The sequence below is a fragment of the Diceros bicornis genome, chromosome 4 (assembly GCF_020826845.1).
Source record: "Diceros bicornis minor isolate mBicDic1 chromosome 4, mDicBic1.mat.cur, whole genome shotgun sequence".
In the NCBI taxonomy this organism is placed as follows: Eukaryota; Metazoa; Chordata; class Mammalia; order Perissodactyla; family Rhinocerotidae; genus Diceros; species Diceros bicornis.
The window spans coordinates 55,682,556-55,697,485 of NC_080743.1; the positions used below are offsets into that span (position 1 = coordinate 55,682,556).

Sequence of the window (14,930 nt, forward strand, 5' to 3'; positions counted from 1 at the left end):
TAGTCAATAAATACTTGTTTATTGATTAAACTGAATTATAAAAAACAAAACAAAAAAAAAACTTCCTTCTACTACTAAGCCATGCGGGTGGAATCCACAAAGATAACTTCCTGGCCAAAACCCAGCTGATCCACTGTTGGTTTTATGATTTTAAAAAAATTACCCATCAAGAAAGTCATAGTGTGCAGAGGCCAGGAATGCAGCTCTGCTAAGGCTGGGGCTGCTGCAGAGACTACCAAAGAGAAGGAGTAGGTCGTTGTAGACTGAGTTGACCGTAGTTCCTGAACTTGCTGAAAGGCAAAGGGTTGAATTCAAAGTCCATGTTCTGTCAAAATGGAATCAGGCAAAAAAGCTGGGAAAGAGAAGCCCAGATGGATCCTCAGTTCAGTTTTCAGATGCCACGAGTTCCCAAAGCTGGCCAAGCTGTTTCTGGGAGGAATCACTCCAGTTCACTATATTATAGTGTGCTGGGGGTTAAAAAACAAACAAAAAAAACGGGTGAGGAGAAACAGGTAGTAACAAACGTCACACCTGTACCATCAGGCCCATCACATCTTGAGCATCTCCCAGTCTGTGAAAGCCTATTAAAACAAATAGGGTCACCTAGAAAAAAACCACATTGTTTATAAATCCATTTCCCCTCATTTTAATTAAATGTTCCACTTATGTACATTTTAAAGATGAACCATATACAAGCCTGTGCAGGTTGCCTCCTTGGCTCACAGGAGGAAAACATTGCTGAAAGCTTCAGGATGGACAGAATGGTGTAGCTGTGGGGAAGGTGGACTTGGATTTTTCCTCCTTTTCTCTGTATGTTACACATTTCAGTTTATAACCATGAATACGTACAATTAAAAAAAAATCCCTCATGCAAATTGTAGAAAAAATTTTCTTTTCCTTGAAGGTGGCAGTGAAAAATAAAGATTCATGTCTTTTTCTTTGTGCACACCCCTGTGGTGTTTCTTCTTCAGGTCAGATTTTTCTCTAAGCATTAAGAGAAATAGAGGAAAGCCACAGGAAAGCAGAATTTCAACAAGTGGTCTTTTCTTTTTAAAGTTCAACACAACTTCCTGCACAGTTAGCTCCTGGCTGTAGGACATGTGATCTCTTGAACAGGCATGCTGTCCACTCAACAGGATGAAGTTCAACAAAGCAGGGACTGCCTCTAGGGGTTTACAGGATGAACACCCAGGCACTGGGAATGGCTTCCACCCTGTCACTCTGTGTGATCACCTCAGTACCTCTTGCTAATGACATGTATGATCCTTTGTCCCAAGTGATGGTGTAAGAATGGGGAAAGGGCCAAGGATCACAAGTGCAAAGAATATTGGTTTTGTCGTGTTTTTGTTGGAAGGAGGGTGGGGAGGAAAAGCAAATCTATTCATCATTCTGGATGATTCAAGATGGTTTCATGCATTTTTAAAGCCACAATTTGATATCTAGAGTTGCTGTAGAAACCAACATCTCTGGAGAGGGAAGGAAAAGTAAGGAGAAGGAAGAGAGAGTTCAGTGGGATTTTTTTTCCATTTTCGTTTTTATATAAAACTGTTAAGACCACAATGAAAAAAGTTTTTTATCCGTATATATAATAAACCAGTTTGTGAGCTACATATTTTTGTCTTTCCCATCTTCAGAAATGTTCTCACATTGACAATGGTTGGATAGCATCATGCCCCAAGACATTGGCCACACAGTAAAACAAACAAACAAAAAAAACCCAGATGTACTATGATACAATTGAGGTAAAAGGGGAAACAAAACAGTTAACATTCGCCCACAAAGGATTTTTTTTTCTTTTTCTTGATTTTGTCGGAAAAATACCAAACACAGTGATTTAAATTTTTAAAAAAGTCACAAAAACCTGTTTTTAGCAGAAGTGAATGACCAATGGGCCAGCTCCTCGGCTCAGATGTGATCACTATTGGTTTTCCTAATAATCCACAAATCCACAGGGAAGTATAAGTCAATATCAGGGGGGAGTGGTGGCATAAAATTAAAAAATATAAACCAAATACCCCACCTGGTATACCCCCTTTTCCCTAAATCCCTCTACCCTCCCTCACACTTTCCCACCCCTACTCCACACGCCCTCATGACCCCAACACTCAAATCTCCATCAGATCTAGGTCAGCTTCTTCAAAGCCATAGAAGGACTCGGTCTCGCTTTCACCCTCAAAGAGCTGGTGAAGGCTTTCAGGTTCAATTGTCTCTTCGGGAGATGACCTGGGTCTCGGAGTGGAAGCTGAGGGCTCCTCAGACTGTTCCCCGCTCAGCTTCAGTTGCTCCTCTAGGGAGGCAATTAGCTCCTCCTGCATGTCAGCATTTCTTGTAGGTGAGTTAATGTTGCCATCAGGGCCAGGCAGAACGCTAGCCACAAGGAAGGACCGCTGAACTAGCTCTGGACAGTCCCCAATGACACCCAGCACCTCAGCCAGCCAGACCAGCACCAGTTGAAGCAGGACATCAGAATCACATGCAGTATCTGCCATTTCCCGAGCCTGTTCCTTCCACTTTTTGTGCAGGAAGTTCTTGACAGTTCGTTTGATGCATACGTCTAATGGCTGGATTTTGGAGCTACAGCCTGCTGGGACCACTGCCGGCAAAGTGCTAGAGGCACTCAGCATAGCTAGCACCTCTTCTGACAAGTGAGTGCGATGACAGTCCATCACGAGCATGCCTTTACTGCGCTGGCAAGCTGTGTGCTTCTGCCACACTCGGGTTGACCACAGCTCCATGATCTCATCATCACTGTAGCCACTCTCCTTCACCTCTAGCAATATCGAGTCTGGCACGTTAGCTGGCTGATCCATTTGTCCACGGTAGAAAACCAGGGTGGGGAGGACAGTACCATCTGCTAGAATGGCCAGCACCACATCACACCAAGGTTCCCCTGTGCCCACTGTCTGCAGGGCATTCTCCTTTCGGTCATCACTGCTCAGCACCTCTGTATCCAGGAACAAGGAGATCTCATCAATAGCTACGATCATAGACAAGGGTAAGTCCTGGTTGTGAATCTGCCGTTGTACAAATTCAATGAAGAGTCCTGCATTCTCTGCCACATCCTTAGGTAGGGTGTGGGCCACAGCTCTTCGGGCATGGGGAGTCAGGTGGTGCCGTAGCATGAAACGCACAGCCCACTCATACGAGATCTTAAACCCTCCCTCCAAAGAACGTCCTATTTTGGTGGCCTTCTGGAACAAGGTCTCCTCATTTACAGGTAGCTGTTGCTCTCGTTGGGTCAGCACCCACTCAGCCAGTTTCTCTTCTGCTTCTAAGCTCAAATATTTGCCCTCCAGATTCTCCCCCTGGGAGGCCTGGAAACGCCGAAGCCAACGCCGGATGCGTCGCTGGGGGTTTCGGAAGTGTTCAGCTGCCTGTTCTGTATTGCAGCATAGGGCAAATAGTACCACTCGAAGCTTCTTCACAGACAGCTGCTCCTTCTTGCCAACTCCACTGCTACTACCGCCCCCGGATGCTGGCTCAGGTTCCTGGGTGACTGGGCTCCCTTCATCCTGGTCATCAACATTCAGACATTCAGCCCCTTCTGTAGCTAAGGATGGAAGGGCTAAAGCCTGGGGGTGAGTGGGGGTTGGTGGTGGGGTTACAGTTGAGGCTGGTGATGGGAGTGCCTGGGCCATGGGAGTTGGTAGCTCTTCAGGTTCAGCTGGGGTAGCCCCCACAGATTTCACAGTGGCCGCTTTATTAGAGAGGAAGGAAGGAGGAAGGTACATATTCTTCAAGTTCCGGTCATGCACTCGGTCACGACTCTGGCCATGTCTAAAGAGTAGTTAAGGAAGCAAGAGAAGACTCAGTTAAACGAAATGAAATAATAATAGTAGTAGTAATAATAATAAAGACCAAACACACTGCAAAATAGAAACTAAACCATGAAGCGAGTTTCTGTTACCTTGCATGAGATATCCAAGTGAGTCCTATGGAAAATGAGACAATAAAAAACCGTTACCTCAGTGAAGAAACAAGCCCCAAAGACAGTGTCCTTCGATTTCAACCAAAATAGCAAAACTACTACCTTCCCAGTCTTAGATAAACTTCAGGTTAGAATGCTTCCAATTTGGTGAAGAATGTCTAAACAGTGAATGGGTTAGGCCAGGTAGGGATGCTCCTGACTCATGCAGTATGACCTGTATCCTTATTTTTTTTTTTCCTTGCCCTACTGACCCCCATCTCCCCTACTTACCCCGTGGCAGGATGCTGCTGGATCTGTGAGAGGGGTTGAATACCAAATGCTTGGCCATGGCATCTCCCACAGAGGTAACAAAGGTACATGAAGTGCAGGCCAGCTTGATTCCACTAAGAAAGAGAGTCAAGCGTATATAAGACAGACAGAGCAGTGACACTAGAGAGAGCTAAGCTTTGAGGCTTAATAAAGAAAAGGAGTGTCCCTTCTTTCTCCTCTCTCTCAAATTAATTCACATACCCATCCCCCAAAATAATTAGAAGGATTTAATGTAAAAGTTTGAAAATAAGAGACCATCAATAAATTTTTCCTTACCTCACAGAATTTTTAAACAAAGCCAAATACTTGGGGCTCTTCCGTGGAACATGATTGCTGAGAAAGACAAAGAAAAAGTGGTACAAGTTACAAGGTTCTGCTGGCTAAACTAGAGATCACCAGACACTGACAATGCCCTGACAAACGAGTTGCCTCTTCAATCCATCCTAACCTCAACCCAAGACAGTTTTCCTCTCCTTTAATACCTCCTTAATACGCATATGAATCACTGGGGGATCTATTAAAATGCACATTCTGATTGAGTAGGCCTGGGGTGGGGCCCAGAGGCTGCATTTCTAACAAGCTCCCATCTAGTGCTGCTGGTCCTTGGACCATACTTTGAGTAGCAAGGTCCTACAAAATCAGAGTACAGACCATCAAGACCAAATGAACATAGGTTTGGCCTCTTACTCTGCTTGGAGAGATGGAAAAACAGCTCTAAGGGTTGAAGGAAGAAACACACTAGAAGCAGGGGAGGGAATGAGATGAGTTCCAGAGAATCTAAACTCCCAAAGAAGGACACAGGTTTAATCATGACTTACTTGATCATGTGGTTGGCATAAGCTCGAGAGCAGCAGGTGCTATAGCGACAAAGCGAGCAGTGAACATAAGTAGGGAAATGATTAGGGAAATCCGGGATCTCAAAGCTGCACTCTAGACATGTTTGCCGGCCCATGACACTCCTGTCAAGAAACAAGGAAAATTTTCATTACTGCCTCAGGGGTCCCCAAATTGTAGGGGCTTTAGATAACAGATCCTGGTAAAACGCTACCAGATTACACTGGCTATCAGGAATTATCAATCGTGCCCACCCAGCCCCTAGCCTCTAGAAGACACTGACATTTTCCTAACAGCTCTCTTCTGGATGTTGCGCTGGACGGGGGGATAAAGGAAGACGGGCAGAGGGTCCGCTGAGGAAGTCAGTGGCGCTGCCTCCTGCAAAGTGCTGGGAGGTGCCTCACTGGAGGATACAGGAACAGATCGTGGCTGCCCTCGGGAAGCCCGGATTGTCACCTGTGAGGCAAGGGAAGGAACAATTAGACATGCTAGGTCAGAATACTGAACATCTCCATTCCTCCCCTCTCGGATCTATAAAGAAAACATTGACAAACCCTTTACCTTGGTGCCTGGTTTCAAACCTTCCAGCTGCTTGGGTTTACGGAAGGTTTTATGGTGTTGAAGCTTGTGTTCAATTTTGTCCTTGGCAAAGAGAAACTGCAGCCGGCATTTGTTGCAGTGATAAACATTCCTCTTCTGAAGGGGAAAAAAAAAAGAGACAGAATCCCTTAAAGGGTCCCATTGAATTTTCTTCGCTGAGAAGAAAGGTAGATCAATGCAAATCTTTCCACCTTTTTGTTCAAAATTTAAGAGAGTAGGAAAGAAATACACACTACAACACCAAAACCTACCACTAAGAATCATCCTCTCCCACATTCCCAAAGAAAGGTGGACTCAAAGCCAGGACAACTGGGTCCTCAAACCATCTCTTCCTGACTTGCTTTAACAATTTGGACAAGCGGCTTAAGCTTTACCTACCCCTGCTTTGTCTCTACAGTGTGGACGTGCTGCCTACTTCTGGACATTCTGCTGTCTTATTTTTTAAACACAACAAAATGTACATGGTTAAAAAAAAATCATACTTTTATTCTATACTGCTTCATGTTGTAAGTTTGCCTTCGACTCCATCTCTCAGTCCCTTTCCACAGAAACAACTTGGTACCAGTTTCTTGGGTATTCTTTCATGGACAGTCTATGCACAGAACCATATAACAAACATATGTCTCCAATCACCACCTCCCTGTTTTTTTTTTTTTTTTCTTTTTCTTTTAACACAAATGATAGTTATTTTTCTACACCTAGTTGTCTTTCTTCTTAACCCATCAATATATGCAGATATGCCTTCTGTGGGACCCTTTGGAGGATTCAGTCTGCCTAGTATTGAAGTCCTTCAAAAACAAGGACCCATGCCTGTGATTTTCTTCCCTAGGAGAGCAAGGCTCTATAACCTCAGCTGAGTTACAAGAGACAACTTCCATGCTGGTATCTGGAAATACATCTGTGGTAGATTATCAGCAGTGATTACTGTGCAAAGGAGTGTATGAGCCTAAACAGGTGTTTACAAGTGACAGTGTGGGTATGTTTGTGCGCATACACCTGGGAACATTATGCACAGGTGCACCACCCATCTTGCTCTCCATTTTGTGCCCTCTCTTATGTACCTTCACTCTCCTCGTCTAGTGGCTCCTTTCTTGTAGCATTTTAAAACAAGGTCATATCTATTCCATTTTAGAAACAAAACACAACAGAGGCAATAAGAACAACAAATTCTCCCTTGCTACCTCTTCCCCTGGATCTACCACCCCCAGTCCTCCCCTTCCTAAATAAACTTAAGTAAGTTTTCTCCATTTCCTTACCCTTCATTCATTTGGCCAGCTGAAATTTGATTTCCACCCTACTAACCAACAAAAAGACTCCCATCAATGTTGCTAAACCAAAGGTCTGCCTCTAACTTTTTATCTTGCTTGATACCTTCCTATAACATTTTGATCACAGCTTTTTCTTCAAAACACTTTCTCTCCTCAGCTTCCTTGACACCAAGACTCTTCTAGCTTTTCTCCTAGGACTATGGTCCTGGCTTTGTGGATAGAGACTTCAAGGGTCCTAAGCCTTCATCCTACTCTCAGGTAGGGGCAGGGGAGCAAGGTACTTAAAAGTTTAAAATCCACTGGATTTATATAATGATCCCTAGGTATCTTTTTCCACAACCCAGGCTTTAGACCTATATATCCAATTACCTGTTTAACAGACAACTACACTTGATGTCCACAGATACTGCTAACTCAGAATATCCAAACTTATAATCCTCCTCCCAAAACTTACTTTCTCCAGTGTCTCTATCTCAAAAAATAGTCCCACCATTCATCCAATTTCCCAAAACAGAATCTTATGCACTAACTATTCCCTTCCCTTGCTACTTTTACCTAATCTATCTCTACATCATAAATATCACTTATCTTCTCCAAACCTCTCAACTTGATCCTCTTTTTTCTCATCTCAAAAGCCAAGAGCCACTATCGTCTCTCATCTAAATTACTGAAAAAGCCTTTGGCTAAGCTCCCTAACTCTAGTCTTAATCTCCTTCAATCCATTCTCCTTAGTACAGCCAGTGTAATCATAACTAACAGCAAATTTGAACACATCACTCCAAGACTTAAAAACTCCTTTAATGGCTTCCCAACAACTTATTATACTCATTTTCATGGCTTATAAGATTCTCCATGATCTGTTCCGTAACTTCCAACCTCCCCCTTGCACCCTACACTCCAACCACACTGAACTTCTTTCAATTCCTTGAACCTCCACTCTTGCCCTATTACCTTCCAGCACACTGTTCTTCTCTCTCACTTCACCTAGCTCATCCTAACTAATCCTCCAAATCTTGAACATCCTTCTTACTAGAAGCCTTACTAGGCTCCTAGAATAGGTATATGCTTTCCTGTATCCTGTATTTCCCCTAACACAACATTCTTCATGCTTTATTATCCAGTTTAATTATCTTACCAATAAATGTCTAGCAACTAGCCCAACACATGGCAAATAATTGACATTCAATAAATTTTTACTAACACATGTATATTATCTTCTCTACCAAAATTATTACCCTAGCTCAGCCCTGGCCCCAGCATCCATAAATTTAAAAAATGAGAATACGGGAATTGCTTGGTGCCTGGTACCTGGTGCCTCATGTAATGCTGCTGGAATGCATTGCCATTTTTGAAGACCTTCAGGCAATAAGGGCAGAGGAGATGCCGAGTATCCTCATGGATCATCCGAAAATGGACATCTACCTCAGAGTAGAGGGAGGAGCGATACTGACACACCTGAGTCACATGAGAGAGAAAATAAGCTAAGAGTAAAGTGAACAACTGAAGCCTTAAAAAAGAGGTAGCAACAAAAATTCTGAAATATGAAAAAAAAGGATTTTTCCTAAATGTATAGAAATCAAATTATTTTTCTGACTTTGTAATGCAGAACTATGTTTGCAATAAATTCAGCTGTGAATTAAGATAAAAATAGGGAAGGACAGGAAAGTCTGAGAATAAGCCAGATTCTATGACTAAGAGGAGTAAAATTTTCTCTGTCCATCTCTAAAGGGCAAATTCAGGAGACAGACACTCCCTTAGTATATGCATATGTTCCCTGACTGGGTTCCTTGGCTGGGTACACGCATGTGTTCCTTTATGTTTTTCTTCTGCATGGAAAAAACTGGAAACAGAAACTATGTTTACTATTTCTTCTGTATCTCCTCAGTGTTCCTAAAATTGAGTGTGTGCAGCAGGTATTCAGTAATGGTCATTAGTGGATTCTTTGCATTCAGTCTAAGAGCAAAATGGTTAGAGCTCCCTGGAGAAAAAGGCCATACCTGGCAAACATAAGGCATCTCTCCAGGCTTATGAGTATCCTTCATATGCTGGAGAAATAGTGGCTCACTCTCAAATGCCCACTCACAGATCTTGCACTTGGCTGTAAGAAGAAAAATAATCAATAAATCCACCTGAAAATAAGACCAAAGTCCTGCTGACTCATAATCTTTATTTTCTCTGACTCCTATATCTTCATTTTCAATAGTTAGCAAATCATTAAGTCTCTTCTATTCTTTCTTTAAAATAGTTCCACCTTAACCTCTGTGCTGCCGATAACAACTATCTTTATGTCTCTAGCTCAGATTTCTTACCAAAGCTCCATTCTAGATTTTGAACTGTCTACAAGACATTTTTAATTGGATATTCTGTCATCAATTCGAACTTAATTCAGCATCTTCCTACTTTCCATTGTTTCCCTTCTCATTTCCCAACCTCTTCCTCAGCTCAAAACTTAGGCACTATCTCTGACTCCAAACCCCTCTGTTCTGTCACCATTCTTTCAAAGTGCATCTAGGAATTGTTACTTATCCTTTTCACAGGCAAAATCTTGGTAGAAGCCCTTAAGATTTCCTACTGCTAATCAGCTGGCTTCCGATCAATATCTCCTATATCTCTCCAATAAATATAGAACATATTTATTCTTTACATGCCACTGCTAAATGAATTCTTTTAAAATACTACATTACTTCATTCCTCTGCTCAAGGATAGACAATGATTCCCTCCCATGAATAATCCAACAAACATTTTTTTGAACATCTACTAAATGAGTACAAATAAGAATTTGTCCTCAAAAAGACTGAAAATCATGAACAGAAGTTCTTGCCTTGTTATGAGTTACTGTATTATTTCAGTATTAACAAATTTGAGATAATTAAACTTTGAAACTGGTCATTTTGTCAAGCTTATTGGGCTGCAATTCTGAATTTTTGGTAAAAATTTTAATTGCTAGATATTTTGAATTATACAGGCAAAATAAACAGAGTTATTTGCATTTCTCTTACTGTCTGGAATTACTTTCAAGTTTTTGAAAATATGAAAATTGTAAATTGGAAGCTTTAAGCACTTATTGGACAATGTCTAACCCTTGCCCCCCGAAAAAGAATGAAGTTGAAATAATTCTGTAAAGTAAAACAAATAAAAGCCAGGGATTCTTAATCTGGGGTCCATGGAAGAGGTCTCAGGGAACCCAGCTATCTCCTGAAATTATTTGCAAAAGAGTAAAATGTATTTTTTTCCAGGAAGAGGGTTCACAAGTTTTGTTTTCATTCTCAAAGAGGTCTGTACCCCATTTAGAACCACTGCCTAGAGGTATGTTAGGTGCTATGCGGACACAGATAAAGAAATAAAAAATTCTGCCTAAAGGAAGCAGGAAAAGCTGTAAGCTATATAAGCTGAACCTGGAGAAGAACAGGGGTTTGCCCGACAGAGGAGCCAAGAGAAGAATAGGAGCAAAGACATGGAGGTATCGAAGTGCATGACATGTTTGAGAAACAGTAACTAGTGGCGTGACAATATTTTCTCCTGTTTTTTCCTCTTGATCTCTCAATTCAATTCGCTCACCACCTTTAATTACTTTTTTTCTATTCTAAAACACCTTTAAGCATTGGTATTTTCCTACCTTCTGTCCAAGCCTTTCTTATTCTGTTTTCCCTGGGCAATCTCATTCAATCTTGAAGGCTTTTCCTACAACTTATATGTGAGCTCTATTGTTATAGCTGTCACACATCATCAATGACAACATTTATTAAGCAATTTCTAATGCACACCATGCTAAGATGTGCATTAGAACATCTCATACCAAGAAAATCAGCGAGATAGGAACCTAAGATATCAGTGGATTTAAGAGATCTAATAACCTTTCACATCTGTTCTATAGGGGAAGGAGCTGATGTGGAAAAGGATTCAAGAGGGAGAATTAATTGATTTTCCCAAGTGGCTATCCTAACACTGTCCCTCCCAGCACCATCACCCTCATCTCCTGAACACCTAAGATAGTCTCTTGCTTTGAGAAAATAGGCGTGAACTACTAAAGCTCCTGCTTCCTGTTCTCCAAATTATGGAAGGACAGATCCCTTATGCCTTTCTAAGGCTCATCTAACCTCATATTTCCATGTATTCCAAGACTTTATCAAGCAATTAGTTCTCCCTCTCAAGTCTTTTTCCACACAGGATCCTCCTGACACATGAACACGGTTAGCCTCTCGAAGCATCTTTCCTTCAATCCTACCTCTTCTTCAGTCTATTGCCCTTCAACAAGTGTGAAGAAAAACATAATGCTATTAAGATTGTACTGTTACCTTAATTAAATATAATGATTCATTGATGTTTTGGGAACGATTCAGGAAATTTGAAAATGGACTAGATATTAGATGATATTAAGCATTTATGATTAATTCAGTTAGATCATGACAAAGGTACTATGGCTATATACAGAAAAACATCCTATAGGAGACAAGTCAAGATGGCAGCATAGGTGGACTCTAAACTCACCTCCTCCCACAGACACAGCCAATTTACAACTACTCTTGGGAAAATTACCCCTAAGAGAGAACTGAAAACTGGATAAGAGGAACCTCTGCAACAAACGACAATCCTAATTGAGATGGAAGAGGCAGAAATTCCCTTCTGGAGTGAAAAAAAGCCACCTTCACAAGCCGCAACACTTCACAGCCGCCCGGGAGAAAAACATTCTTATTTTTTAGATAAACATACTGAAGTATTTATGGGTAAAATATCATTATGTCTATGATTTAATTTAAAAACACTTCATAAAATAAAAATTTTTTTCCAAAATTAAAAAGAAGGCAGTGGGTCCCAGAATATTAACATTAAAAAATAAGCTACCTTCATGCAAGATCTGCCATTGGTGCAAAAAAAGGGAGTTACAAAAAAAAATCCAAGAATAAAATTGATATATACTAAAGTATAGAAAAGTATTTACCTGTTTGGGTTAATAATTTCTCAGGTTTTTGATCAATGTAAATTTTAAATCATAAGATACTAAAAAATTAAAAGTCATATAACAGACTGGTAAGGCAAGAGAACAGGATTGATGAGGTTTTGCACTGTCTTCTTCCATAAGGAAAAACTTATCTTTCCTACATATAATCCATATATAAATGGAGTAACAAAACCCACCCATAGGATTCTGTATAAAAATGAGTTAGGTGCTTTCACTGGGAGGTGCAGATGAGTTATTCAGCTTTCCAACACTGACAGTGAAGAATTTTGGGTCCTAACCTAGAGCAAGTTGGCTACTCTGCCACCACACTATAGTGTTATGATGACTGATTCCAATATCCATTCTATCCCCAAATGATTAGTCCAAAGTTCCACTGTCCAATACAGTAACCATCAATAATATACGGCTAGTGAACACTTGAAAATTGGTGAGCCCAAATTGAGATTTGCTGTGAGTGTAATATATACACGAGATTTCAAAAAAATCTGTTTTTTTAATAAGAAAAAAAAATGTTAACTATCTCATTAATTTTAAAATTTTGATTACATGCTGAAATGATATTTTGGATACACTGAGTTAAATAAAATATACTACTAAAATTAATTTCACTTTTTTAATTAAAATGGCTACTAAAAAAATTAAAATTACATATGTAGCTCATATTATATTTCTATTGACCAGGACTAGTCGAAGCCACTCATAGCAATCCCACTCCCCTTGCCAATATGACCAAGGTCAAGGAGATATAAAGAGAAAGCAATTCTGCCTTATAAGAAACAGATTCAGGAAAGACAAAGGAAGATATGGTCTCTTCTTCGTCTGCACAATTTTGTCTCTGAATGTCATGCCTAAGACTATCACAGCCACCCTGCTATCAGCCAGAGAAAAGAGAATTGTTGAGTAGCAGAACACTCAAGTTCTGGGCTTGAAGCTTCCTCCACATCGAGTCCTCTCAGTTAAATGATATAATAGATGTCTTTATTGGTTAATTCACTTTTAGTCAAGGTTTTAAATTTGCAGCAAAAGCATCCGCATAATACGAATACTTCTGTCTTCATGGGTTTCTCAAGCTGTTTTCCATCACCTAAAAGCTTTTCTTACTACTTTCCGTCCATCTAAATCCTTCTTATACTTAAAGACCCTAAAAGTTTAAGCTTTTCTGTGAAATCTGGCCACAAGAATCTCTTCTCTTCTCTCAACTATTTCACCTATCATTGGTATCACACAATGCATATGTTTATAATAAATATACTGTCTTGTTCTCACATTTTCCTATATTTACCTAATTTTTGTCTCTTCAACAAAACTAGAAATCCCTTAAAGGACATAGGAAATAGCCTAGGAAGACTGGGCTCAAATCCTCACAATGTCACCTTACCACAAGTGTATGCTCTTAAGTAAAAGACAATTTTTCTGAGCTTGTGTTCAGCCTGTGTTTCCCTCATCTGTAAGATGTACAGTGAAGATAACACTCCAACTCATATTTCATTGAAAGCACTGTCTTAATGGTAAAGTACTTTATAATATCCTACATAAAACCTATCAAGGTACTAACTAAAGTAGAGGTCCAAATACAGATGACTGCTCCTTCTATAAAAAGATCTAGGTAATAAATCTATTACACTGATCTCTCTCTATAGTGACCCTGAACTAAAACCCCTAATAATTCAGGATCTAGCACTGAACTAAATTCATGTTTGAACAGAGTATAAGTCTGGCTTGTAAGAAAATAGGGTAAATGAAGTAAGGAATCAACTACAAATAATGCAGACCTTCTCTACACTGTTAATGACATACAAATAAATATAATGGGCTCTCCCCAGTGTCATTCATGAATGAAAAGCAAAGCATACCCCTAGAGTTTTAAGAGTTTCTAAACTTACTAGTTGATTCATAGGGACTATGAACATTTTCCAAGTGGCACTGGAGCTGGAAAGGAGTGGAAAACTGGCGATAACAGTGTTGGCAGATAGTATGACCATCCACCTCACCATTCTGCTGATCGAGTTCTACGTGGTGTTTCATATGGTTCATGAATCTGTAGCACAGCACAAAGGGAAAGTACACGAAACATATAAAAAATCAGTAGCCCTGGAGAAATATAACAGCAGAATCACAAAACAGACATTATGTGCTCCCCCTTCCCCCAATTTCCTGCTTGGGACAGTCCTTTTCTGAGCCCAGAAAAGGGTTCTTGAAATTAAGAGAGTTCTGTGGAAGGAGATGCACTGGTCTACCTTATTCTACCCAAAGTTATTTTTTGTTTATTACCACAATACCTCCTTCTACAGTTCTAATTATTGATTTAACGATAATCCTTAGCCAGACTGAATAATAGGACCATTCTCCAAAGAGAAAAACTTAAATATATAAGAAAATTTCAGTCTTCTCTTATCCAAGGTAACCTCCAAGGCTCTTAAACCCTTACCGAATGTTGTTTTTTAGCCTTTTGGTACAATGCGGGCATCGGAAAGATGTGGCAACCTTAGGGAAGTTTGTGAGTTGGGCTACTTTGCCACCATCCCGTCCATAGTAGAAGTCATCTACTAGCATAATGAGCTTGGTCTGGACAGCTTCACCCACATTCTCATTTGGCTCTGGTACTTTGGTAGGTGGTGACAGAGCAGGAATAGGTGTAGAAGACGGTGTGGAAGCAACAGGAGCAGTTTTCTCAGGGGATGGGGGCTTTGCTGCTGATGGGACACTGGGTTCTGAATCCAGAGACTTTCCTTTCTTCTGATATTCAACCATTTCTGGGCAACAGTACTATAAAGAAAGAAGACACCTGATCACATTGTGGTTATCCTGGGGGCTAGGATGTGCTAACTCCCCAACTTCACTAACATTCCTTAGTAACAGTTTGGTTCTAGGTATTCTCATCCAGCTTTCGCCCTTTGGTTTTCTATAGTGTTTCCAAGTTTCACTCTTTTTCTAGAGTATATATATTTACGGCCATATGCCACTCTCAACACCATACCTTGTTCTTCTCCTTTCTGCCTTAGATCCTTTTTTTTTCTTTTTTTATAATTT

At 40.5% G+C, this 14,930-nt stretch overlaps 1 protein-coding gene across 7 annotated transcripts in view; it reads right to left on the minus strand.

Annotated features, from left to right (window-relative positions):
* POGZ (pogo transposable element derived with ZNF domain) overlaps window positions 1–14,930 on the minus strand; it is a 44,189-nt gene continuing 29,259 nt past the window's right edge. For 6 of the 7 annotated variants that reach the window (XM_058539158.1, XM_058539155.1, XM_058539160.1 and 3 more), the window contains 11 exons: window positions 14,329–14,666; window positions 13,784–13,938; window positions 8,937–9,037; window positions 8,248–8,394; window positions 5,633–5,767; window positions 5,355–5,527; window positions 5,056–5,196; window positions 4,514–4,570; window positions 4,199–4,311; window positions 3,908–3,932; window positions 1–3,777 (listed from right to left, as the gene is read on the minus strand). In XM_058539158.1, the coding sequence (XP_058395141.1) occupies window positions 2,106–3,777; window positions 3,908–3,932; window positions 4,199–4,311; window positions 4,514–4,570; window positions 5,056–5,196; window positions 5,355–5,527; window positions 5,633–5,767; window positions 8,248–8,394; window positions 8,937–9,037; window positions 13,784–13,938; window positions 14,329–14,666 (3,057 nt within the window). In that variant the 3' untranslated portion in view covers window positions 1–2,105. The remainder of the gene's footprint in view (window positions 3,778–3,907; window positions 3,933–4,198; window positions 4,312–4,513; window positions 4,571–5,055; window positions 5,197–5,354; window positions 5,528–5,632; window positions 5,768–8,247; window positions 8,395–8,936; window positions 9,038–13,783; window positions 13,939–14,328; window positions 14,667–14,930) is intronic. The other variant, XM_058539156.1, reaches the window with a different exon arrangement.